This window comes from Blennius ocellaris, assembly GCF_963422515.1.
Source record: "Blennius ocellaris genome assembly, chromosome: 5".
In the NCBI taxonomy this organism is placed as follows: domain Eukaryota; kingdom Metazoa; phylum Chordata; class Actinopteri; order Blenniiformes; family Blenniidae; genus Blennius; species Blennius ocellaris.
In genome coordinates, this window is record NC_137654.1 from 3,508,411 (window position 1) to 3,534,534 (window position 26,124).

The 26,124-nt window shown below is 44.4% G+C and overlaps 1 protein-coding gene across 1 annotated transcript in view; it reads right to left on the minus strand.

Moving 5' to 3' along the window:
* The window catches only part of LOC308130808 (collagen alpha-1(XX) chain-like), a 98,154-nt gene that overhangs the window by 30,634 nt on the left and 41,396 nt on the right, over nucleotides 1-26,124 (minus strand). Inside the window, 11 exon segments of the mRNA XM_080497292.1 lie at nucleotides 2,334-2,450; nucleotides 4,293-4,422; nucleotides 4,499-4,647; nucleotides 8,857-8,989; nucleotides 9,071-9,210; nucleotides 9,305-9,431; nucleotides 10,146-10,285; nucleotides 10,481-10,610; nucleotides 12,846-12,991; nucleotides 21,556-21,685; nucleotides 24,079-24,251. Coding sequence (XP_080353418.1) covers nucleotides 2,334-2,450; nucleotides 4,293-4,422; nucleotides 4,499-4,647; nucleotides 8,857-8,989; nucleotides 9,071-9,210; nucleotides 9,305-9,431; nucleotides 10,146-10,285; nucleotides 10,481-10,610; nucleotides 12,846-12,991; nucleotides 21,556-21,685; nucleotides 24,079-24,251 — 1,515 coding nt within the window.

Consider the following 26,124-nt stretch of genomic DNA (forward strand, 5'->3'; position numbering starts at 1 on the left):
CACGTTCTCCAGCAGTGTAAATATTAATTAGATAGGAATAGGTTTGTGCATGGAACAATACAGTGCACAAAACTGCTCTGCAAAGAAGAAATTAATAGTTTTACTTTGAAAATGCAGATTTAAGTTTCTGTTAGTTGGCAAGTTTTATTTTGAAAAAATGCTTCACTTTCATCGTCGCTCGTTTCCTGTGCTTAATTCCACATTCTTTTTTTTTCCAAACACCATGAAGAGCTTTTCATATACCATCCTGACCGTCAGTGGAAAAATGCTTCATGAGTTGTTGAAACTCTGACGAGTCATTTGCGCTGCTATTGCCACATGCTGCGCCATCTTTTGTTTTTTCCAACATACTGACGCACATTTTTTTGCTTCAATGTATTTTCATAATCAGCAAAATCGATTCCATCCAGACATCACACCAGCTGTATACAGATATTAACGATTACAGTTTTGAAAAATTATGAAAAAAAGGTGTTGGGATCTCACAAGACCACAGAAAGTTTGTTCATTTCTCGGGAAAGACAATATTCATTTGTCATGATACACAGTCATGACATATGAATTCGGACCCAGGAAGGCGATTGACCATCACACCCAGTGGGGGGGGGGGGGGGGGGGGAGGGGACCGTTTGCCACTGCAGACCCATGCAAATCCTCCCCCTCTTTCTGCTCAAAAGACACTTCCCCCATGCACTCAGCCAGTCAACAATGGGTGAGGCTCTCAGGATTTCACACCTTCGAATCCCCCAACCTTCACCAAAAGCCTTTGGAAGAGACTCCTCAAGCGAGTCTTGCCCCCAGTCTTCCCCGGTGAACACCAGGGAGGAGCTGAGTCCAAGCAACTCCACTCACAAAAGGATTTTGCTCCTGTTCTTCGATGGAGGAGGTGGGTTGCTGGAGGCAGCTCACCCAGTGTTAGCATACAGCTAACACCAGAGGCCTGCAACCCCTCAACTCCTCTGCTGACCCGACCATGAGGGTCAGACCTTCCCCTGAGCCAGAGTCTAATCTCCCATCAACCAGGGAAAACCAACCAGTTTCTCCCAGACAGGACCGGGGAAACAACACCTCACGGAACTTCTTTGTGTTTTCCTCAACAAGCAGGAAAACCATCACAGACCTGAGCGACCAGCTCCTCAGTCTGAACAAAGGGACAACCAGGAGCTGCAAAGAAGGACTCCTGCATCGTCAACTTCATCTTCTTCTCCTCGGCCTGCAGACACCAGCTTCCCTCCAGCAGGACAACAACCAAACTCCTTCAAGGAAGTGGTAACAGCAACTGGGCATTATCTGAGATTAGTTAAACCTGATGCTATGATAGAACTGTTTAACTTTAATGAAGATGTGTTGATTCTATTACAGTGATTGAGTTCTATAGATAATGATATTAGGAGCAGTTATCAACCTGTAAACCAACGTTAGCTCTGCCACAGACACAGGGTCTGCATGCTAATCTTTGCTTTACCAACTTGTTAACTAACAATCCTACACATATCACATCAAAGACAACATCACACAGTAACTGAACACCATCTGACGACTCCTGACGTTTTACAAGACAAGTCTCATTCACATCAAGTCATTCTAGAAATGGTCCTTTAGCAGAGACATACAGGAAGTAGACGTTAAAGACTAGCTCCCATGTTCCATTGTTCTCCAGCACATGGTGGAGATCCAGGACAGACCTCCTGTTCTCTGATAACCTCCATTGGAATGTAGTTTCTTGTGATCTGCCACCTTGTTTTGTAGTTCTATCACACACTCACTCCACCAAAATCCTTCAAGCTTTACTGTTAATTCTGGTAATTGTAATTGAATTAACTATTCATTCAAATTCTTGATTAACTGTTTAGTATATCTCATGAGACTGATATAACTGAATTGGCTATCGTCTTGTTAAGACAGGTGGAGCTCCGAGGTATCTGATACAGATCAGATTAAATTTTCAATAACATAATTAATAACTATCTTCGATAATTATTAATCATTATCGATAGCCAAACTCAACGTAAATGGTTCCTCTGCGTGAGGAGGGACCGCTTATCTAAATGGTATGTAGTGATTGTACCTCATGAGGTAAGAAATCCCTACAAAGGGAATATCATTACTTGTGTTTTTGTTTGCTTTTGATATTCCAAGTTATTCCATAGGATTCACAAACAAGGCAAAAATATGCCTCTGGATTTATCTTTTTCCTTTCTTTGTTAATTTATAGTGAACGCTATATTTGTGTTTAAATCAGAAACATTTTGAGGAATGACCAAAATAACATATTCATTCAATATTTCTTGAATTTTTTTCATTTAAGTTCTGTAACTGTGAGAGAAGATTACCTTTAACAGACTGGATGACGATCCGATAACCATCAACTGCAGACACCGGCTTCCAAGACACGCAGATACTGGAGTGATCTGACCGGACCACACTCACACTGCTCACCCGCAGACTGGCTACACACACACACACAGAGAGAGAGGGAGAGGGAGAGAGAGAGAGAGCGAGAGAGAGAGCGAAAACCTTAAAAATATTTTAAAAAAAATGATTAATCCACATTATAGATGTCATGTGCCGTCGCACTTTCCAATTGAAAAAACTTAAATTTGCGGCGCAGTGTCTACCGGCTGGTCTTAATTCAGCCCCCTGAAAGAGGAGTCACAACCCCAATCAAGAGGAACATGAAGTTCACAGTTTGCCAGCATGAGACTAAAAAGCAACAACAAAATGAACAGCCAATGAAGACAAAGAGGTGCAAATATTCACTTTTATGCTCAATTCGGTGTCTCAACCAGTTTTAACAGTTTCATGCAAACGGAGAATAAAATCTGTCGCTCCTGAGATTTATGACCTTGCTCCATTAAACACAGATGCTTTTGTCTTCCATTGTCCTCAATATTATGTTAAATTAATATTATATTAATATTATGTTAAAATTATGTCATATTCTTTGTTCTACCTGTGTTTCTTCATGGACAGTTAGCATATGTCCAGAATCACAATAGGACATTTCTAGAATCTAAAGCAAACTCAACCTGACTCAACCCTAATACCCGCAAAACCCACATTCGATGTTTCTTTTTTGTGCCTGATGTTATTCATCATCGATCACCTGCAAAGCGCAGACAACAAGCAGCATGCCAGTAAAGCCCCGTCTCCACCGCACAGAAAGTACCAGCCTAGACGGGTTTAAACCGCTCCGGCTCGCGTCTCACGACATGTAAAGCAGTCTAAACCGCTCTAGACCGCTCCAAAGGCGACCTCTTTTCCGCTCCCCTTCCGTTGGGGTACCAGGACCATGGAACGGGTCTGAGGTTGAGCTGCTGTCTGCTGATTGGTCAGTGATTTACGACACGCCCTCAACATGTTAATGTGCTGGCTGGATGAATCCTCTGCTGTCAGTGTGGTCAGCTGTGCTCTGGTTGTTTTTATTTTCATTTTCTTTTCTTTGCTGCTCAACTTTAGTGTTTGTGGTGAAAGAGGGACTTGAGGCAGGGGGAGACCGGGGGGAGGGACTTTGCATCGCGTTGGAGTTTTCTGTTTGCAGCATAGCGCTGGCCGTGGCGCTGATGTGCGTCCGTGACACCGGAGTCTGGAGCTTTGGTCTCCGGCACTGACCGCTCCGCTTTCCAGAGGTGGTCAGCGTTCTGTTCAGCCGCGGTCAGTGGCGCTTTATCGCGGGGACGGGCCGCGGAAGCCATGAAAAGTAGCTCGGAGCTCGGCGCCTCCGTGTTCCGGCGCTGCGCTGTGCGGCGCGGCACTGCGCTGCGGCGCCGGAGTGGAAAACCTCCTGGGTTTGAGCAGAAAGCTCAGACTCCCGTGTCTGTGCCTCAGCCAACCGGGGGGAACGCTCCGGCCACTTGCCCCACACCCGAGCGCTCGAGTGCGAGGCAAGTCGCTGGCCAAGCGGCCGAGCGACTCGCTCTCTTAAAACAAACACGGAAGTTGCGGCTGCAGCTCTCCGCTGCAAAAAATGACTGCTGCAAAAAGTAACTTTTTTTTTTTCCGCTGTAAAAAATAACAGTGCAAAGTGGAGAATTTAAACAACAACAGAGGATTCATAAGATCTACATCTGACGACGTTCTTTTCTGTTATAATGTCACATTTCTGCCGAGCTCATAAGCCCCGCCCACTTTTCATGCTCCTCTCTGCAGTGGAGACACGACCCAAAATTTCGGTCGGGGTTGTGCTTCCGAACTGCTCCGTACCGCTCCGCTCCTCCCCGGCACTTGTGTGCGGTGGAGACGGGGCTCTAGTCAAGTGCTTTGCTCCGTGAGAGCTTGTGTGTTTGACTGACTGGTTTTGCCCTGAGCCGAGCCGCTGCCTCCCTCTCTGTTGCGATATTCAGCCGTGACCAAGATGCTGTAACGCGTATCCGGCTGCAGCGACCCCAGCAGCACCCAGTCGTCTCCACCCGGGACCAAGACCTGCAGATGACAAACTGGGTGAGGCGCTGAGGTGGCGGCCGACAGTCTGACGAGTGTGGGAGTGGAGGTCACTGACGGTGCCGTCCTGGGTCTCAGCTCCTCCCATCAGACCGGCGTAGGACACTCGGTACTGGAGGACGTGAGCATTGGGAGGAACCCATCTGACCACCAGGCTCACCGCAGACTCCTCAGAAACCGTCACACTCGATGGGCCTCCACCAGATGCTGAAACACACAAGGCTTAATAAATGTTTCTATTGGAAATTTAACGAACACACTGAAAATGTTTCATTTTCCAGTTTTCCTGGTTTTAAAAAGCAGCTGAGAACCTGTTTATTTGTATTGGCATTGCCTTAAACTGTTTTTTGTCTCTTTTCAAAATGTTAATGTACCGCATATGTCTAAATAAATTAATGATTAATGAGTAAATTATTGATATTAATCTAATGTTCTTTTTAAAAAATTTGGTATAACTTTTATTTGATTTTGGGTTTATTTTAAACTTTTTATTCAATTGTTACCCATATTATTCTTGACAATTTCATTGTTTTAGTCTATTTTTAAGGTTTCCTTATCTTTTATTATTGAACTGATGTTATTAAATTGTCATGTATTTCTCTCCTTTTTAAATAGTGGAGCACTTTGAGCTGCTTATAATGTGATGATTGTTTGTTAATATTATAAATCAGTGGTGGACCGTCAGGGCCTTCAAGGCCTTCAAGGCTTCTCTGCAGGCCTAAGAAAAAGATCTGAATCACAGACGTTGCTTATATTTTGTCCACGAATACTTATTAAATAATTCCAAATGGTATGTCCGCTTCTTCTCAGAGCTTCTCCCCAAGCTGCTGCTTCCAGACAGTTACTTCCATATTAAAGCTTTTAACCAATCACAGTTCAGCCATCCCCTGTTGCTGGATAAAGAAATCTGCCTGAGACCTTCAGATTAAATTCTACAGGTGTCTGTAGTGTAAAACTAGTGTCGGTCACATAGCTGCTTCAACCAATCAGATTTTGATATTGGTGACTCAAGGCCTTCTAGAAGGCCTCGCGTGAAGTCAGTGTATTCAAGCCCTGTGAACGGATCGTCAGAGAGTCACTCTCCAGCGCTAGCTGGCTTCATCTGTAGCGAGCTGCACGAACAAAAGTATAGTTGTGTTTATTTGATAGTGGTTTTGTCAACCTACAATGACTAAAGGAGAAGATAAACACATTTGGTTGCAGATTTGTTGTCAAAACAATCTTGAAGAGGGACTTTTCCAAGAGGTCATTGAATGCACCGCAGCACCCAGAGCACAAGTCCGGTGCAATTTACTCACGCTCACTACAAACTCCATGGCAGGATTCAGGATGATTTCATTTTCCATTATATTATTTTCGTGACCATGAAAAGCTGATGTTTGTCTCCCTCCTCGACCCCCAGAAGCTTCAGGAAAAGCTTCCGTTATTTTATGCAGCAGCAGCAGGAGAAGAGGTGAACTTGGATCAGTAAAGGTATTTATTCTGGCTACACAAGTATCTATCAGTGACGATAAGGATTATTCTATGGCATTTCTGCATGGTAACATGGTTTTTGTCATTGAGGGGTGGATTGACTCAGACCAGCAGTGAAGGCCTGGGTCTGAAATGCACGGTCCGCCACCGTTATAAATACTGTCAGGACTTAGTTCAGCCCTGATTAAGTTAGCATTGTTTCCCTGTTTTGTCTTTCTCAGTTTGAACACTTCCCTCTTTTATTTTGATATTCATGTCATGTCACTTTTCAGGGAACTGAAAACTTCTGTCTGCTTACCAGTTGGATGCCTTTGCTCTGTTTGTTGTCTTTAATAAATAAACTCTTTGAACTCTTCCTTCATGTGTGAGTCTGCATTTGTGTTCTGCCAGTGTTAGTGACAGAAAAAAAGACTGTGATAGGGAATTAACGACATTAAACTATCTTAATCAATATGGATACTTCTGATGCCACTTCTGTCTGTGCTTGGATTAATTTTAATATCCATATTTACTTTTCTGTTACTATTTATAGACCACATGGTTGTCTTTTTTAACATTAAAAAGAAAATATTAAATAATAGTATCATAAAAGCATAAAGTTACACTCTTTTCACACTTTTTTCTTTAAGGTCTTTTTTGTATTTTGGATAACACAAAAACAACATTTTGACAAATTTTCCATTGTTTTCTTTTTCTTTGCTGTGCCACCATCACAACAACACGAACTAGCTCCAATAAACTAGCTCCAATAAATGAGCAGACATATATATATATCTGTTCATATGAACACACACACACACACACACACACACACACACACACACACACACACACACACACACACACACACCCACACACACACACACACACACACACAGAATAAAGTAAATATTAAAAATATTTTTAAAATGAATTAAACGACATTAGAGATGTCTTCTGCCTTCACACTTTCCAAATAGGTCAAGAAAGGTCGCCAGGCATCATAGAATTTTTGTCAATCCTCTTGTGGAGTCGCAAATCTTTTCCAGTTGAATATAGTACGTGACCTCTTTGACCCAGCCTCCATACATGGGTGGTAATATTTCTTTCCATGTTTGTAAGATCATTCTTCTGGCCAGGAGGGTACAGAGAAGCAATCAAATGAGTCCATCGCACCTCGAAATATACAGTCCTTGCAGTCATTCAAACGATGTTAATGGCCATTGTTTCTACTGTAGTATTAGATATTTTTGACAAGGTGTGAAAGGTTGATACCCAGAAAGCTGTTCAACTTTGGACACGTCTGGACATCCAGAACATGTGTATCAAAGTGTCTGGTTCTTGTTGGCATTGGTCACATGTGGGGTCAAGGTCAGTTTTGCTTCTGACCAGCGAAAGCAATGCACAATTCTGGATTGAACCTCCAAACGTCAGAGGCACATGGAGGATGAAAACCTTTTCCATATTATCTGTTGCCAGAGCTCATCTGAAAATTGTTCACCTATATTGCCCTCTCATTTACTCTTTAATGACTTCAGTGCTGGTAATGTGTGTGTATCTAATAGCTCAAACATGACACTTAGAATACGTTTTGCCCCTGATTGATATCTATTAATTGAGTCCAAACTGGATGGGGGAGGAACAGAGGGGAATCAATCAGAATTGTGGGCAATGATAATGATATAGATAATCTGAAGATAGCTATAAAAGTGAGACCTGGGTAGACCCACACTGAGATCGGTGATTGATTGAACAGCATTGAAAACCAGCAATAGTGAGCTAGCAAAGGAACATCAGAATCAATTTCATGGCTGATATTTTTTTACCCTGCAACAATAAGGAATATTTGGAGTTCTTGAAAGAGTATTACCTATAATTGTACTAATTACTCATCGTTAACATCGATTATAGTTTTTTGTTTTTTATGTTATTTTTGAAATCTGTATATTTTTCTTTCTCCACTTCCCTTTGCGACAAGCATGAAATACTGTAATCCAGGTTATGTATTACTTTAGTGAATGAGGAAATTTTAAATAAGAGGTAATAAGAGTGAAGGAATGAATAGCAATTACTTGTGTTTGTGTGTTACTGCTTTAAAAAGTAACTTAGTTATGTCTCAGAATACTTGTTTTTGAAAGTAACCAAGTTAGATTACAAATTGCTTATTCGTTACTTTCAACACCCCCATCGTCGGAACATAAAAATTACAACCAGTTTTGCCAAAAACTCTACTGATCCCTGCCTCCTGCACCATATTTATACATATTCCTTTAACCTTCATTCTTTGTTGTATTTATATCTGACTCACGGTTTTATTATCACATTTGAACTATTTCTGGTGTTTATTTGTCCAGAGGTGGAGTTGTTGTCTACTGTTGCACTATTTCTTTATTTATTTGCACTGCCTGCTCTCTGCTACTTCATTTTCCCTCTTCCTAGACAAGTCTTTCATTGATTGATTGATTTTAAAGGGGGGGGGGGGGGGGGGGGGCTTAATGCAATGTTAAGGTTTATTGATGACAATGGTTGGTTCCAATTCTTTTTTCTTACCTGAACGCACCATTGAACGAGTTGGCCTGTGATTGGCTGAGAGTAGAGAAGGGGCGGGGCAGATGACTGCATCCACTGTTTGTGCATGTCGGTTTGGCGGAGGAGGAGGAGAGGCCGGTTGTGTTTAATAATAAAGAGACTTTGCAGACAAGAAACTTGTCTAATTACTGGAAAAATGTGGTCATACGAAAGAAACGCGTTACTAATTAACGTGTTACCGGCATCGCTGGTTGTGAAGATCCATACAAAACACACAGCAAACTGACAGTTAAACCCTGACCAAGACCTCAATATGACCTTGTGATGATGATGATCCACTGATTTTTGATTGAATGGGCTGGACAGAAATGAAGCTCCAGTGCTGCTGATCACATTGTTTCAGTGTGTGTTCAATGTACATTATGTGTGACTCACAGGTGCTGTAGCGTATAGCCACAGCTTCACTCTGTGCTCCATCTCCATACAGTGCAGACAGAGAGATCTGGTATTCTTTATTGTCCTCCACTTCTTCCAGGGTGGCCCCTTCACTCTCACCACTCACCCTCAGCTGAAATCACACAACGCACATGAAAACTGCTTTTTTTTTAACTTCATTGTTACTCATATGAGCCAGGAATCACTCCCTCACCTGTCTCAAGTCTCCTCCACTGAGCGAGATCCACTTAATGAGGTAAGAAACAACATCATCGGCTGCAGACGTCCAGCTCACCCTGATGTCGCTCCCGGAGAAATTAGACACCCTGAGGTCTGATGGGGACGGGACCTTCACTAGGAATGGAGGAAACGCGTGAGAAAACGCTATGTAGAGACTTGTACTTTTGATGAAATAAACATGCAGCAGTTGAAAGCATGCACATCTCACGTGTTGTGATATTCGAAGTGAGCGCTGCAGACAGGCCTTGTGGGTAGTGGGACTGGACTGACACGAGGTATCTGGACAGAGAGGATAAATTCTGCACCAGCACTGAATTTAGACCCGTCACCTCCACCTGGAAAACATATTTTATGAGAATGACCAACACAGTCATGCTCAACGTTACAGACACATACAGAGCTTTCTACCTGGACTCCCTTTGTCTCGTCCATATTTCTATCAATCTGCTGGAAGCTTCAGGAGTAAATATGATTCCCTTACCCATGTAAGTTGGTTTTCAACATTGTCATGCATTCATATTTCTGTGGGTCCCTCATCTTGGTGTGGTTGTTAATCAATCCATACAGTCGGTCAATATCGGTTTCATCCAAATATCGATGAAACAGGTTAAAAAAAACTGCTGAAATAAGTATTTGTGACCGAAGTAGTATTTAAAATCTGGTCTGGTGGGATAATGTGTTGACCTATGTTTTCAACTATGCCAGTGACGATGTTTCTAAACGGTTCGGACAAAACATACCAAGGTTCTCGGTCCTGGTGTCCAGGTGCGATATTGTTGTAGATCTGTTAGTATCCTCACACATTCATATCGTCTTTCTTCAAAGGGATTGCTATTTGATGTCATTTCTGTTGTCCTCTTGGCCTGTTCACTCGTCACATATGAGCTATACTGCACAACGCTGCCCCCACAGGTCATCATTGGTAGAACTTTGTTTGCTTCACATCCATAAGCTCCATGGAAATGTACACCATGCTTCATCCATGTCTATCTGCGTATCTAGTGTTGAGGATAGTATCTCATCTGGGGTCTGTGTTTTTGCTAAGTTACCTGTTTGACATCACTGCCGTGGTTGGTGCTGTAGGTGATCCTGTGGCCAGGAGTATCTTCAGAGCCAGGCAACCAGCTCACCTTCAGAGCACTGTGGGTGACCATCGGGAACTGGACACTCAGCGGCGGTTGGAGAGGGACTGCAGGAAGAAGCAGCACCATGCAGGTGACGAGGCAGAAGATCAGGACACACAAGTTACAACACCAGAGATGTTGATATTAGAGGACAGGCCAATAGTCTGCAGATGTGAACTATAAGCAACAATGTCCTGAACGCGTCGAAAGGAAGTGGAAAATGTTTTGAATTTTTAAGGACATTTTGGGAGCTTTCTTACGTGTGGTGGCCACAGCTGTGACTGGGTCACTGGGATCCTCATCATAGAGGGCATACAGAGTAATGGAGTAGTCTGTGGATGGCTGTAACCCTGTCAGCTCCACCACTGTCTGGTCTGCACTGAACTTCTCCTGCAGAGACACATGAACAAAACACAAGTTCAAGAGGCATAATACTGAACTTCAATCTGTCCACTAGAATTAATGCAAAGCTGAGTACTGGCAATAGGGTATTATGAACATTTTACTTGTCTTTGCTATGAACTTTTAATGAGTAACAGGATATAAGAGACAATTGTGTATAAGCTTCACACTTTTAAAATGTTAAATGCACAAAATGTAGTCATTTCCAACACCTTTTTGTGGAGAAAATGTTTTTTTTCTTATTTTTGCCAGTGCAACTCCAGATATCAGACATCGAATAGCAACAAATTATGCTGAAGGAAGTTGGTCACCAGTTAACAGGGAAGCCAGTTAATCCGAAGAGCACTGGTGCTTCTCCAGTACTTATGTTACATTCTATTTCATGTTTGCAAATCCCCCAAAATAACTGACATCATTGTTCTAGCTGCTGAATCAAGTCTTGAGCATAATTTAAACCAGTCAGAAATTCTTTTGCTAAACTAAGGTTTTTTTTTTTCTTTTTGTAGAGAAAGCATCCTAACTTGGGATGCACCGATACCACTTTTTTTTCCAAAACGAGTAGTGTATGCGTACTTGCATTTGAGTATTTGAGTATATTTAAATGGGCCAGAGGTCATGATTGGGCTGATCCCGAGGGGCCAGAGTGTGAGGTCCCAATCAAGGCTTTAATGTGCCTATGACACCAAAACATTCTTGAAAAAAAGCAATACAAAATGAAAGTATTTATAATAAAACGTTTTTGTCAAACAGTCATACATAACTATTTGTGTCCTTTTTGTGTTTTTTTTTTTTTGGTTATATATTTATTTTTGCTAGAATACTTGTTTGTACAAAATTTTGGGAATCATACTTGCTGTTTTATTAATGCGCACAAAGAAATGTTAAAAGCTTTAATATGGAAGTAACTGAATGAAATGTCGACCTCTTCTGTGTCAAGAACTCCAAAATCCTTCAAGCTTAACTGTTAATTCTGGTAATTGTAATTAATTTAACTATTAATTCAAAGTCCTAATTAACTGTTTAGTATATCTTATGAGACTGATATAACTGAATTGGCTATCATTTCCTGTTAAACTCTGGCGATACAGTAATGACTTTGCCCGACAAAAGCAATACAATGCAAATCAGCAAGAACTTCCTGTTCAGGGTGATGAGTCATCAGGGTGATGAGTCAATACCTGATCACGTTCCTGCTTGATGTTGAGTAATTTTTATTCATGCCAATAGATGGCACTGTTGTATTAAGAACAAGTTTGAAGTATTTAATGAATTTTTCCTTTTACACATTTCTTATTTATTGTACAATATTGTAAATACCATTTCTTTGTTTCGGTAACAAAAGTATTTAGTCTGATTACGAATCCATTGGTTATGTTGGTTTTTGGTGTAATGTGGGCGTGTCCACTCGTTGTGTTTATATTTTCGGGTTTAATGATGAACGAGAGACGGCATTTGGGACCGATGATGTCACGACACAAATATTCACTGTGTGATTAAGGCAGCATACTATGGCTATGAGGTAGCCTCTTCTCAATGCATCCATGTCCGTCATATTTAACTTTCCGTCTTTGACTTCAAATAAACGTGTATATGTTTCTACTTCCTGCTACTACATAGCCACGATGCTGCAAGTCATCCTGAACAGGAAGCCCTGCCCACAGCCCGTGTTGATTTGCATTGTATTGCTTTTGGCTTTTCCAGACAGTTTGACTCAAGTGATGGGTGCTTCTTACCGCGTCTTGCAGCGACGTGGCATAAACCGCGCTGCTATGTCTTCAGTCTATCTCTCTACATAACAAGGATATGAACTCCAGTAGCCACTCACCTTTTATTTATGTACACACCGAACAGCTGCAGTCCGCTGCAGGTTAACTCAAAACACACACACACACGCACACGCACACGCACACGCACGCACACACGCACACACACGCGGGGGCGGCCGTGGCTCAGGTGGTAGAGTGGTCGTCTTTCGGAGTGAGAGGTCGGAGGTTCGATCCCAGTCTACACCGGTCTATGTGTCGAAGTGTCCTTGGGCAAGACACTGAACCCTAAATTGCTCCCAGTGGTCGACTAGCGCCTTGCATGGCAGCTCTGTCCCATTGGTGTGTGAATGTGAGCGTGAATGGGTGAATGACTGATATGTGAAGCGCTTTGGGACTACCTCAGTGTGGTTAGAAGGCGCTATATAAATCTAGACCATTTACACACACACACACCTACCTCTTTAGCATCGTCAGGCTCTCCGTGGCTCAGTGCTGAGTACAGGATCATGTACTGCGTGGCACCAGGGACTGCGTCCCAGCTCACTCGCAGCGTGCTGTAAGAAGTGGCGGTCAACTCCAGGTTACCAGGCATGGCCAAGGGCACTGAGCGAAAAAGGAGACAGACAGAAGGGAAAAAAGAAGAATATTTTGTGTGAGGATACATAATGTATATCTTCCGGACAACTGTGTTCTGCAAAAAAAACTAAACAAGAATGGAAAAGAGAATTTACGCATAAGTAAATTATGAGCCAATACATGTTGTGATATGACGGGTCAATTAATTAAGATAAAAGAAAAAGAGTACCTCTCTTCTGTAAAATGGGTGTTAAAGCGGTGTTATTCCAGCCCAGTCGCAGGGCTCAGAATTGTCAAATCGTCATGAAATTTAATCTATTGATTTTGCCCCTTTTTTGTGTTACACAATGAATTTCAGACCATAAGTCCACATTTCAATTGGACTTATCTTTCGTGTCTGGGTCACACCATTTTCCCTATTAGGCAACGTTTCTGCTGTGATGTTTTTGTCTTGCTTTTCTTCGGACAATCAGGCATTAACTAATTTTACTATATGGCCAATCCACACTATTGACTACACTAATGACTACCATACTTTCCCCACTATACTATAGTGTGCACTGGATTATAAGGTGCACGGAATAGAGCAGTGGTTGGCAACCTTTGTAGCACAAAGCCATTAGGTTACTTTTTCCACTGATTCTAACAACAAGAGAGCTGCACAAATTTTATTTTGATAGTCCTACCTGCAGCCTATGCCAGGAGGACACTACACACAAAACCTTCTTCACTGCTGGTTGACAACTTACAACTAATAAACTAAACTACCGGTACATGAACTAAGCAACAAAAACACAACACAACACAATTATTACCGACACCACAAACCAAATAGAACCCCCAATAATTGCATTTAAAACACCACAAACAGAAACTCCCATAATGCATTGCAGCTATCGGCTCCTTTATGCATTTGCACAGAGGTGGTCGCTGCAAGGCATGATGGGAATTCATGTTTTGTGTTGTTGGAGGTTATTGTGGGTTGTTGTTGGGCTTGGTGTTGTGTTGATTGTGTTTATGTGTTTTTGTTCCCCAGTTTAGGGAGTCATTATTTCATCTAGTTTATTTTGGTTTGTTAGAATGTTGGTGTGCAACCATGAGTGAGGAATGTGTTGTGTGGAGTGTCGTCCGCTCTGAAGTTCAGGTTGCGAAGTTAGAATTGTCAAAATAAAAGCCTCTGGTTGTTCAGCTGGCAAGTAGCAGTCTCGAGTAGAGCAATTCTACCACAGTGCTTGCCACAATATATAGGGCATACCGGGTTATAAAGCGCACTGTCAGCTTTTGAAAAAATTTGAGGTGTTTAGGTGTGCCTTAAAATGCGGAAAATATAAATTCCCAAAACAGATGTGTGCACTCACACTGACAGGTATTATTAGTTTGTGAACACCTGATCCAGTACAAGCTGCTTGGATGGAAATACTGTGCAGAGTGGTCATATCTGGTCACAGCCTTGTTGATGTCATGTTGGCTGGGAACATTAGCTGTTTTCCAAGGTCCACTTCCAGTTGCCAGTCCATGGCAGAGGTGAAGAGGACAGACTTTGCCCGAGGTTAAATGGTGGGTTTCTCACTAGCTCTGTGGAACATGATACTATTTGGCTTGTGGTGGCCCTTGGTGATGTTAATGGCACCTGTTGTCATGTGACAACAAGAGAAACAGCCCACTAACCCCTATAGGTCTATATGTGCAGCAGAAGTAGTAATGAAATTGATACCATTGCTAGTTTTAGATACCAGAGGATACCTTATTACCGAAATGTTGCCCAACCCTATCTTGTACTGACGGTTAAATTTTCGTTCACGTGCATCAATGCCATTGGGTCTGTCCAGTTGGGGCTCTCATTCTCCCTCCCATCACATGTTCCCCTGGGGGCATGTCCCAGAAAGCTATTTCATAGCAATACTTTGGATGCCTCCCCCATGGAATGAGCAGGGTGGGGTGCTTGCACTTTCTGTCCAAGACGCAGTCTTTCTGAGCTCTGAAAAGCTCCATTTGTAATGCATGTTCTCCAAAAGCTGCTGATAAGAGAGGGAGAGGGAAACAGTCTTCAGGGACAACCAGATCCACTGCTTAGAAACAATGTAGATAGATAGAACCATCATATGGCGGTATTGCAACTTTATGGATGCATACTGCCGGTAAACCCATACGAAGATAAAGAAGACTGGCTGTCGTTCAGCTGGCAGAGCGGTTTGTGGAAACCAGAGCTTTACTGTACAAGAAACATTTGATGTCAAAGTATTTTATTATAGGTTTTGCAGTCACAGCTGAATCTTTAGGGTTCTGCTTTAGAGCGGAGACATTTATGTTGAGCATTAACCAACAAGTTGTCAGCAAGCACATCAGTCCCTTCACATCTGCCCAATGTTTGGAAGTCAGTACTGCTTTAAAACACAGTACCCACTAAAATACCTTTACTTTCACCAACAAAAATTGGATGGAGAAGGTTGTGTATTTGACTGCGTATTTCTTTTTCTGTCTGTCTGTCTGTCTGTCTGTCTGTCTGTCTGTCTGTCTGTCTGTCTGTCTGTCTGTCTGTCTGTCTGTCTGTCTGTCTGTCTGTCTGTCTGTCTGTCTGTCTGTCTGTCTGTATGCATGCATGCATGCATGCATGCATGTATGTTCACAAAAACAGCTCACCCGAAATGCATGAAATCTTCAGAGATCATTTGTCATACAGCCAAGGACTAATGGATTACATTATGCGATGTTAACAGTCTCCCCCTTGAATTGCTACCTTATTGTGTTGGGGGAGTTTGAGTACCCGAATGATCCTCGGAGCGATGTTGTGGGGGGGCGTTATGCCCCCCAGTAAGGTCTCCCAAGGCAAATTGGTCCCAGGTGACGAGTCAGACTAAAAGCTGCTCAACATAACCCTATGGAGAGAGAACCAAAGAGAGAAGAGATGTCGCTCAGTAAGGCGCAGCCGGGGCCCCTCCCTGGAGCCAGGCCTGGGGTTGGGGCTCGTTTGCGAGCACCTGGTGGCCGGGCTCTTGCCCGTGGGACCCGGCCGGGCTCAGCCCAAAGGGACGACGCGGACCCCTCTTCCTCTTCCTCCTGTGAGCCCACCACCCACAGAGGCTGCCGTAGGGATTCGGGTGCAGTGTGGATTGGGTGGCAGTGGATGGCAGGGGCCTCGACGACCCGATCCCCGGACACAAAATCTGGCTTTTGGGACATGGAATGTGACCTCACTGGGAGGGAAGGAGCCCGAGCTTGTGCGGGAGGTAAAGAGATACCATCTAGATATAGTCGGACTCACCTCCACGCACAGCTTGGACTCTGGAACCCAGCTCCTCAACAGGGGCTGTACACTCCAATTTTCTGGAGTTGCCCGCAGTGAGAGGCGGCGGGCTGGCGTGGGCCTGCTTATTGCCTCACAGCTCAGCCGCCATGTGTTGGAGTTGGATAGGGTTGCGGGTCGGGGACAGGTCTCTGACTGTTGTCTTGCCCTATGGACCGAACAGCAGGTCAGAGTACCCAACCTTCTTGGAGTCCCTGGGAGGGGCACTGGATAGTGCTCCAACTGGGGACTCCATTGTTCTACTGGGGGACTTCAATGCCCATGTGGGCAATGACAGCAAGACTTGGAAGAGGGTGATTGGGAGAAACGGCCTCCCGGATCTGAACCCGAGCGGTGTTCTGTTATTGGACTTCTGTGCTAGCCACAGTTTGTCCATAACGAACACCATGTTAGAGCACAGTCTTTAATCTGCCTTTTTTTCTCTCCTCTCCTCACCTCATGTTGTCCTTCTTTCCCCAAAACTTTCTCTGCAATTTCGTTGTACCTGTACCTGTACCTGTACAATGACAATAAAGCTTCTGATTCTGATTCTGATGTTCGAGCACAGGGGTGTCCAAAAGTGTACGTGGCACCAGGACACCCTAGGCCGGAGGTCAATGATAGACTTTGTAGTTGTGTCTCGAGTCATCTCCGGCCATGTGTCTTGGACACTCGAGTGAAGAGAGGGGCAGAGCTGTGAACTGATCACCACCTGTCAGTGAGTTGGATCCGCTGGACCAAGAGGAGGCCAAACAGATTCAGCAGGCCCAAATGTGCCATGAGGGTCTGTTGGGAATGCCTGACCGAGCCCCCTGTCCGCACAGTCTTCAACTCCCACCTCCGGGAGAGCTTCTCACAGATCCTGGGGGAGGCTGGAGACATTGAGTCCGAGTGGACCATGTTCTCCACTTCCATTGTTGAAGCTGCCGCTCGGAACTGTGGCCACAGGGTCTCTGGTGGCTGTCGTGACGGCAATCCCCGAACCCGGTGGTGGAAACTGGAAGTAAGGGATGCTGTCAAGCTGTAGAAGGAGTCATATTTGGTGTTGTTAGCCCATAGAACTCGCGAGGCAGCTGACAGGTACCGGCAGGCCAAGCGTATCGCAGCCTGGGCTGTGGTGGAGGCAAAAACTCGGGTCTGGGAGGAGTTCGGAGAGGCCATGGAGGAAGACTTTCGGTCGGCCACGAGGAAATTCTGGCAAACCGTCCAGCGCCTCAGAAGGAGAAAGCAGTTCTCCACCAACACAGTTTACAGTGGAGGTGGGGAGATGTTGACCTCAAATGGAGATGTCGTCGGGCGGTGGAAGGAGTACTTCGAGGACCTCCTCAATCCCACCATCACGTCTTCCGTTGAGGAAGCAGAGGCTTGGTTCTCAGAGGTGGACTCGTCCATTACCCAAGCTGAAATCACAGAGGTTAGTTGCTAAGCTCTTCGCTGGCAAGGCACCGGGAGTGGATGAGATTCGCCCAGAGTTCCTTAAGTCTCTGGATGTGCAGGGACTGTCGTGGCTGACTTATCTCTGCAACATTGCGTGGTGGTCGGGGACAGTACCCCTGGACTGACAGACTGGGGCAGTGGTCCCTCTCTTCAAGAAGGGGTATCAGAGGGTGTGTTCCAACTACAGAGGGATCACACTCCTCAGCTTCCCCAGGATAGTCTATTCCAGGGTACTGGACAGGAGAATCCGGCCGTGAGTCGAACCTCGGATCCAAGAGGAACAATGCGGTTTTCATCCTGGTCGTGGAACACTGGACCAGCTCTATACCCTCCACCAGGTGCTCGAGGGTTCACGGGAGTTTGCCCAACCAGTCCACATGTGTTTTGTGGATCTGGAGAAGGTGTTCGACCGCGTCCCTCGGGATGTCCTGTGGGGGGTGCTCCGGGAGTATGGAGTCCTGTGCCCTTTGTTAAGGGCTGTTTGGGCCCTCTACGCCCGGAGCAGAAGTTTGGTTCACATTGCCGGCAGTAAGTCGGACCTGTTTCCAGTGCACGTTGGCCAGGGCTGTCCTTTGTCACTGGTTCTGTTCATCACCTACATGGACAGAATTTCAAGGCACAGCCAGGGGCCGGAGGGGGTCCGGTTTGAGGACAGCAGGATCTCATCTCTGCTTTTTGCAGATGATGTGATTCTGTTGGCTTCATCGAACCTGGACCTTCAGCGTGCACTGGTGCGGTTTGCAGCCAAGTGTGAGGCAGCTGGGATGAGGATCAGCACCTCTAAATCCGAGGCCATTGTTCTCCACTGGAAAAAGGTGGCTTGCCCCCTCCAGGTCGGTGGAGTGCCCTTGTCCCAGGTGGAGGAGTTCAAGCATCTCGGGGTCTTGTTCAAGAGTGGGGGCAAAATGGAGCATGAGATCGACAGGCGGATCGGTGCAGCGTCTGCAGTTATGGGGATGTTGTATTGGTTCGTTGTGGTGAAAAAGGGGTTGACCCAAAAGGTGAAGCTCTCGATTTGCTGGTCGATCTTCGTTTCTACCCTCACCTATGGTCATGACCGAAAGAATGAGATCCCGGATATAAGCGGCTGAAATGAGCTTCTTTTGTACGGTGGCTGGGTGCACCCTTAGAGATAGGGTGAGGAGCTCAGTCACCCTTAGAGATAGGGTGAGGAGCTCAGCCACCCTTAGAGATAGGGTGAGGAGCTCAGTCACCCATAGAGATAGGGTGAGGAGCTCAGTCACCCATACAGATAGGGTGAGGAGCTCAGTCACCCTTAGAGATAGGGTGAGGAGCTCAGTCACCCTTAGAGATAGGGTGAGGAGCTCAGTCACCCATAGAGATAGGGTGAGGAGCTCAGTCACCCTTAGAGATAGGGTGAGGAGCTCAGTCACCCATAGAGATAGGGTGAGGAGCTCAGTCACCCATAGAGATAGGGTGAGGAGCTCAGCCACCCTTAGAGATAGGGTGAGGAGCTCAGTCACCCATAGAGATAGGGTGAGGAGCTCAGTCACCCATAGAGATAGGGTGAGGAGCTCAGCCACCCTTAGAGATAGGGTGAGGAGCTCAGTCACCCATAGAGATAGGGTGAGGAGCTCAGTCACCCTTAGAGATAGGGTGAGGAGCTCAGCCACCAGGGAGGAGCTCGGAGTAGAGCCGCTGCTCCTCCACATCGAGAGGAGCCAGCTGAGGTGGCTCGGGCATCTGTTTCAGATGCCCCCTGGACGCCTCCCTAGGGAGGTGTTCCGGGCATGTCCCTCCGGTAGGAGGCCTCGGGGCAGACCCAGGACACGCTGGAGGGACTATGTCTCTCTATGGCCTGGGAACGCCTTGGGGTGCCACCGGAAGAGCTGGAGGAAGTGTCTGGGGCACTGGAAGTGTGGGCAACTCTGCTCGGACTGCTGCCTCCACGACCCGGCCCCAGATAAGCCGCAGAAAATGGATGGATGTAGGCATGGATGTCAACAGCAAAACATTTCCGAATAAATCCCCAAAATACTGTGAAAAAATTTCCCATACAAAGCAGATGAGAGAGGCACCTCATGGAGGAGATCAAAGGAGATCAGCATACGTTGCCAAGAAGATGCTCCCTGCTCAATGTTTCACACAGTGATCTTGCTTCCTAACAGGTAAACTAGTTTTGATATGAGCTAATGGATAACATGCTAGCGATGCTAACTAACTATGTTCCGCAGACAAATGTGTCCTTGGCAAAGATCTGTGCTCTACCGAGTGCCCATTGTAGTTCTTTTTATGAGAAAGAAATCAAGCTGATGTAATTAAATATCAATTGAAACATAAGGTACCTGTCAACTAAGAATTTTTATTTGATGTGATGTGTGAACAAATAAAGCCATAACGACTTAACTTTGTTGGTGCCTGTATTAATTTATCATGAATAATACAATAATCAAGCATTCCTTAAGATATGACTTGTACCCTTCAAGTGAAGTGTTGCCTTTAACAATTCCTTGCAGACAGTTCCTTGGTTTGAGACAGTATAATCTTTAGATTTATGATGAAAGATTTAACATTTTTGATTTTGAATAATGTTAAAATGATACTTTGCTCGTACACTGACATCACTTTGTGGTTGGATTTGAACCAAAACCTGCACTTAAATGTTCTTAAAACAAAGTTTACACACACACACACACACACACACACACACACACACACACACACACACACACACACACACACACACACACACACACACACACACACACACACACACACACACACACACACACACACACACACACACACACACACACACACACACACACACACACACACACCTGCTGTGGTAGTGAAGTAAGTTCCACAATATTAATACAAGCTGAGTGTATTAAATTTAAATAATAGAATGAATGATACAGAATACAAGAGCCAATTTTCAGACATAAACTCTGCAGCACTACTACACATTACTGTTATAGTAGAAATTGATCATTTTTATGGGAAATTCCTTTGACAATAAGGATTTGTTAATTCCAGCATTGCCTCAGGTAGATGACTCAGTATAATCATGGATTATAAGCAGAAAGGCTATGTGGTTAAAAATCTGAATCTCAGTAACTCTAGTACTAGCACAGCCTCCTGACGGGGCAGTAACAGCAAATGAGGCCCAAAAATTCCCTGCCAGAGTTGATTAGGTTGACTTTTCCGTTCCTTGTCTTCTCACAAGCATCACAGCTGTGACATCACTGTAGGTTGAGGCGGCTTAGATCGACTGTAGCAAGTAACTCTTAAATTTGTAAATACGCAGAAAAGCTCATGTGAGCAGTGAATCCACTCTGTGAATGATTTGTCCTCTTTACAAATGTCTGAAGGTTCTTGGGCACTTCAGAGTGTTTGTGGTTACACATCAGTGATGTCTCACACAGTTCGGGCTGGAGGTTAACGTGTGTGATCCATTTAGCACAGCAGATCAAAATATGTCACCTTTATTATTTACATTTTGACACGTCTGCCCATAATTTATCTTTGGCATATTAAGAAAAAAACGCGCCTCATCCTGTCCTTGTCTTTCACATACTTCTTAACAAAAAGGAACAATATCCTACAAATAATCTTCATCTTACAGTTCCTGATGAAGATTTTAAAATGTATACAAAACTAAATGCCTGGAAAAATGAGTGAATCCATGAAGTGAAGTTAATTAAATGACTTGCATGTACACCTACGACAGTGCAATATAAATAGTTTCATACAGCGTAATGATTCTAGCAATTGTTTTGATCAAATAGAACAAATGGGACGACGCTTGAACATAATTTCCTGTGTTGAACTATGCATCAGGTTATGAGTTCATACAACAGCATCAGGATTCTTAATGTGAGGGTAAACTCAATGGCGGCAGTCTTACTTGTAGTGACGGTTCCTCTTAGTGCCAGACCGACGCTGTCATCATACACTGGGAAGATAGACACATGGTACAGTGTCTGAGAGGAGAGGCCGTCCAGCTGGACAGTGGATTCTGTACCAGGCACCACCACCTGGAGACAAAGCATCAATTACATTCCTTACAGTCCTCTCCACACCTAATAGGAAACCTTATTGATCCTGTGTGAGAAATTATTTATCTGCATTTTATAGTTAATCCTAACTACTCATACAAGAAGAAATGGCCAACTGCAGTACCGCACCCAGGGTGCTGTTAGGAGTCAGCTGGAATATAATCCAGTGTCTTTCAGTTCATTAGACAGGCCTTTCAACCAGCTAATCCACAGTGCATGTATGGTGGACTCTTGTAAACACATATTATTGTAAAATTTAATGAACACACGATTCCTATGTATGCTATATTTTCATTCAAATAAAATATCTGTGGTAGCACTCATTTCAAAATGGTCATATTCAGGCTATCCCCCTTTTCTTCGGTGTTCACCAGGGCTCTGTTTTAAGTTCTCTTTCTTCTTTTTGTCATCTCTCTCCCCATCTTGGGCTTATTTGCCATAAACACAAACTATAGTTTCATTGCTATACAGATGTTCACACTCACTTACTTTAAATCAAGGAATAAATCACTTGGCTGATCAGAATTTTCATTAATATTTTACTTATTCTATATCCTTTGTCTTTAGAAAGGATTTTACTTTATTTATTCTCCTTTATATGCCTTTGTATTCTCCTATAATCCATGATCTTAATTGCTTAAGACTAAGATTTTGAATCTCTTTATTTTAATACATTTATTTTATTTCCTTGTAAAGCATTGGGAATTGTCTTATGACTGAATGGGGTTTAGGGTTAAATAAATTAATTTGGCTCGCCTCACTGTAACTTCGAATTTCTTTATTATTAGGTATTATTAGAATGCATTATATTTCAATGAGAACACAAAGGTTGTGATGTTTGGACAGATTCCCTAATTACTGGTCAATCCATCAATCCATCATCTGCCGCTTATTTGGGGTCGGGTCGGGGAGGCAGCAGTCTAAGCGGAGTTGCTCAGACTTCTCTCACCCCAGACACTTCCTCCCACTCTTCTGGTGAGACCCCAAGGCGTTCAAAGACCAGCTGAGAGACTTTAGCCCCGTTTCCACCACACAAAAAGTGCGCGAATGGACCGGTATAGTCCGCTATGGTTCGCGTTTCCACCGCAGGAATTTGTGATTTTCCAGAAACAACTGCTCCATCGGGGTACCCGGGATCATGGAACTGGTCTGAGTTTGAGGAGCCGGCTGCTGATTGGTCAGTGATTTACTACACGCCCTCAATATTTTAATATGTCGGCTGGATGAATCCTCTGCTGTAACCTGGTCAGCCATGCACTAGTTGTTTTGGTTTTTTCTCCTTTTCTTTTCTTTGCTGCTCAACTTTCATGTTGGTCGTGAAAGAGCGGACGTGAGGCAGGGGGAGACCGGGGGGAGGGACTTTGCATCGCGCCTGTGGTTTCTGTTCAAACGCGACACAGCGGCGGTCAGCATTCTGTTCAACTGCGGTCAGCGCCGCTGCATCGCCACGCCTTCAGGCAGAAGGCACGGTACAGGGATGGACCGCAGACGCGATACAAAGAGATGCTCAGAGCAGCCTCCGTTGTTCCGGCGCGGAGATGCAGGAGTGCGATCAGTGCTGGAGTGGCTGCTCCGGCGTTTGAGCTGAAAGCTAAAGGCTCCCGTGTCCCGGTGCAGTGACATGGCTCTGTGCCGCAGCCAGCCGGGTGCGGGGCAAGTCGCTGGAGCGTTCGCTCTCACAGGACCAACAAGGAAGTTGCGGATGCAGCTCTGCGGCTGCAAAAAATAAAAGTTAACTAAACAACAAGTGCAAAGTGGAGGATGTAAGCGACAACAGCGGTTTCATAAGATCCAGATCTGCCGCCTTGCTGAGACGACTGCTGTAATGTCACATATCTGCAGAGCTCTTAAGCCCCGCCTACTTTTTAAGCTCCTTTCTGCGGTGGAAAAGGGTACTGGATTTCGCTCCGTTCCGTCCCTGCACTTTTTGTGCAGTGGAAACACGTCTATAGTCCCTCCAGCGTGTCCCGGGTCTGCCCCGAGGCCTCCTACCGGAGGGACATGCCCGGAACACCTCCCTGGGGAGGCGTCCGGGGGGGGGCATCCGAAACAGATGCCCGAGCCACCTCAGCTGGCTCCTCTCGATATCAGATATCTGATACCTGATACCTATTACTGGTTAATGACATCAGCCAATCACTTGTGGGAGATTCAGAGTATGACATGAGCAGGGTGGAAATTGCCAGAAAAGATAGAGTATCTGGTCTTAATATGCCCTCTTCTGCTGAACTATTATTACTCCAGTTGAAGATATAATGTAGCCCCTCTCACTGTTGTTTAAAAAAATTTTAAGGACAGTATTTTTATTTGTATTTTTATTTTAAGGAGTTGTCAACTTTCATTTGTATTTGATGTAAGATGGCAGCTCTAACCTCTTGTGGACTCTGACCCTCAGCGCTGTGGTAAACGACTCTGTACTGCTGGACTGACTTTGCTGGATTGGTCCAGTGAAGCTTCACCTCTCTGGATCCAAGTTCAGAGAAGCGCAGGTCAATGGGACTGGGGTAGGAGAGGGCCAGGTCTGCTGTGGGACTTGGCTGCATTCCTTTGAGACACAACAACACCGCATGTCAGATATGATCTCCGAAAACATAACACCTTGACGCTCGAAGACAAACAACCTGCTAGTGCCTTCACAGATCATCAACAAGATGAAGTGATCAAATCTGATTATTACTTTAGTGTCCTGTTATTGTGTGGGATAATGTATGCATACAAGGGGGGTTGCAAAATGACAATGACCAGGTAAGTACACCTTTAAAATTAAAGCTCTTGTGGAGTGTTCCCAGTCTGCAGAAGTCAGTATTAGGGCTGGGCGATATGGCCTCAAATCAGTATCAGGATACATTGAGCAGTTCACCTCGATAATGATAAATGGACGATAACGACTCCACTGCGCTCCCTGCACAAAAACAATGTTTGTCCACGAGATGTAGCAGCTATATTGCTAGTACGACTCCCCTGGACCTATTTATTGCCACTTTAAATGACTGCAAAACTACACTGTCTGAAAATAAATGAAGAAAATACAAATTAAGTATTTTCATTTGTTAAGGTGTATTGGAAATCAGATGAGCACAGATTACTTGAAATGAGAAGGACTGAGAGCAGATTACACCGTGACTTCGCCTGTATTGCACCTGAAAACAGGGGATTTCTCCACAGTGATATGAAAAAAGACCTATCTAACCTCATTCTCCTGAAAGAACGTACATATTTTGTGTGTAAAATTACTTTTCATGTCCAACTGAATGACGGCGCGTCGCTACGCAGCACTCTGCCCGCGATGGAGGCGCGGATTCCCGCAGCTAGCGTCACTCTGCCACTGATTCTAAATACGGGCGATTTGCTTCGAGGGCTTCTAAAGCCGTTCACTTCAGCCACCCAGCAGCCGCTACAACTTCTGAACCTCCTCCATCGCCTCCTCTCTCCATTTTAGTTACACACTGGATGGGTGGAGTCACGTCTCTCACGCAGTACAGCGTCTTAAAGGGACATACTACCTACACACATTCAAAACCAACATTTCTTTTCTTTTTTGTTTTGTTAAACACCAAATATACCAACATGGGCAAAATTACGTCAGTAATTTTTGTAAATTTTGGTATCGGTACATTTTTGGGTTATTGCCCAGGCCTATTCAGTATCTACCTAAAGGGGTCCACAGAAAGAGGAGTAGGTAATCTGATGGAAGAATCATGACCAGCGAAGCAGTTCAGTAGAAGCTGGCCAATTCATCAGAAGAGCTACTGTAGCCGGTGTCAGTAATGCTGGTTCTGATAGAACAGTGTCGGTATACATTTTTGTAATTGGTCAAAGGCACCAACCACGGACATCAGAGCTGGACATTGGAGCAATGAAAAAAAAGGTTGACTAATCTGGCACATCATCATCAGCATTATTTCCACCATAGCTAGGTGTGTGTACATTGTTCACGAGGAGAATTATAGCACCTACAGTAGATGCATTGTGGGAAGAATGCGAGTCCTGCCATCCATGATACTTAAACTGTCTGCCTTCATGGTGGGATGACTTTCCAGAATCGTAAATCAATAAAGAAGGTTACCACATTATTACCTAATGAATAACAATGACGAAAAAGCCCAAGATCCATTGCTAACATCAATCAGACTACATAGTACCGTATTTTCCACACTATAAGGCACACTGTATTATAAGGCTCACCTACATTGATTGACATAATTTACAACTTTGTTCATATATAAGGCGCACCGCATTATAAGGCACATGGAATAGACCAGTGGTCAGCAACCTTTATAGATCAAAGCCATTAGGTTACATTTTCCACTGATTCTAACACCCAGAGAGGTGCACACACTTTATTTTAATAGTCCTACCTGCAGCCTATGCCAGGAGGACACTACACACAAAACCTTCTTCACTGCTGGTTGACAACT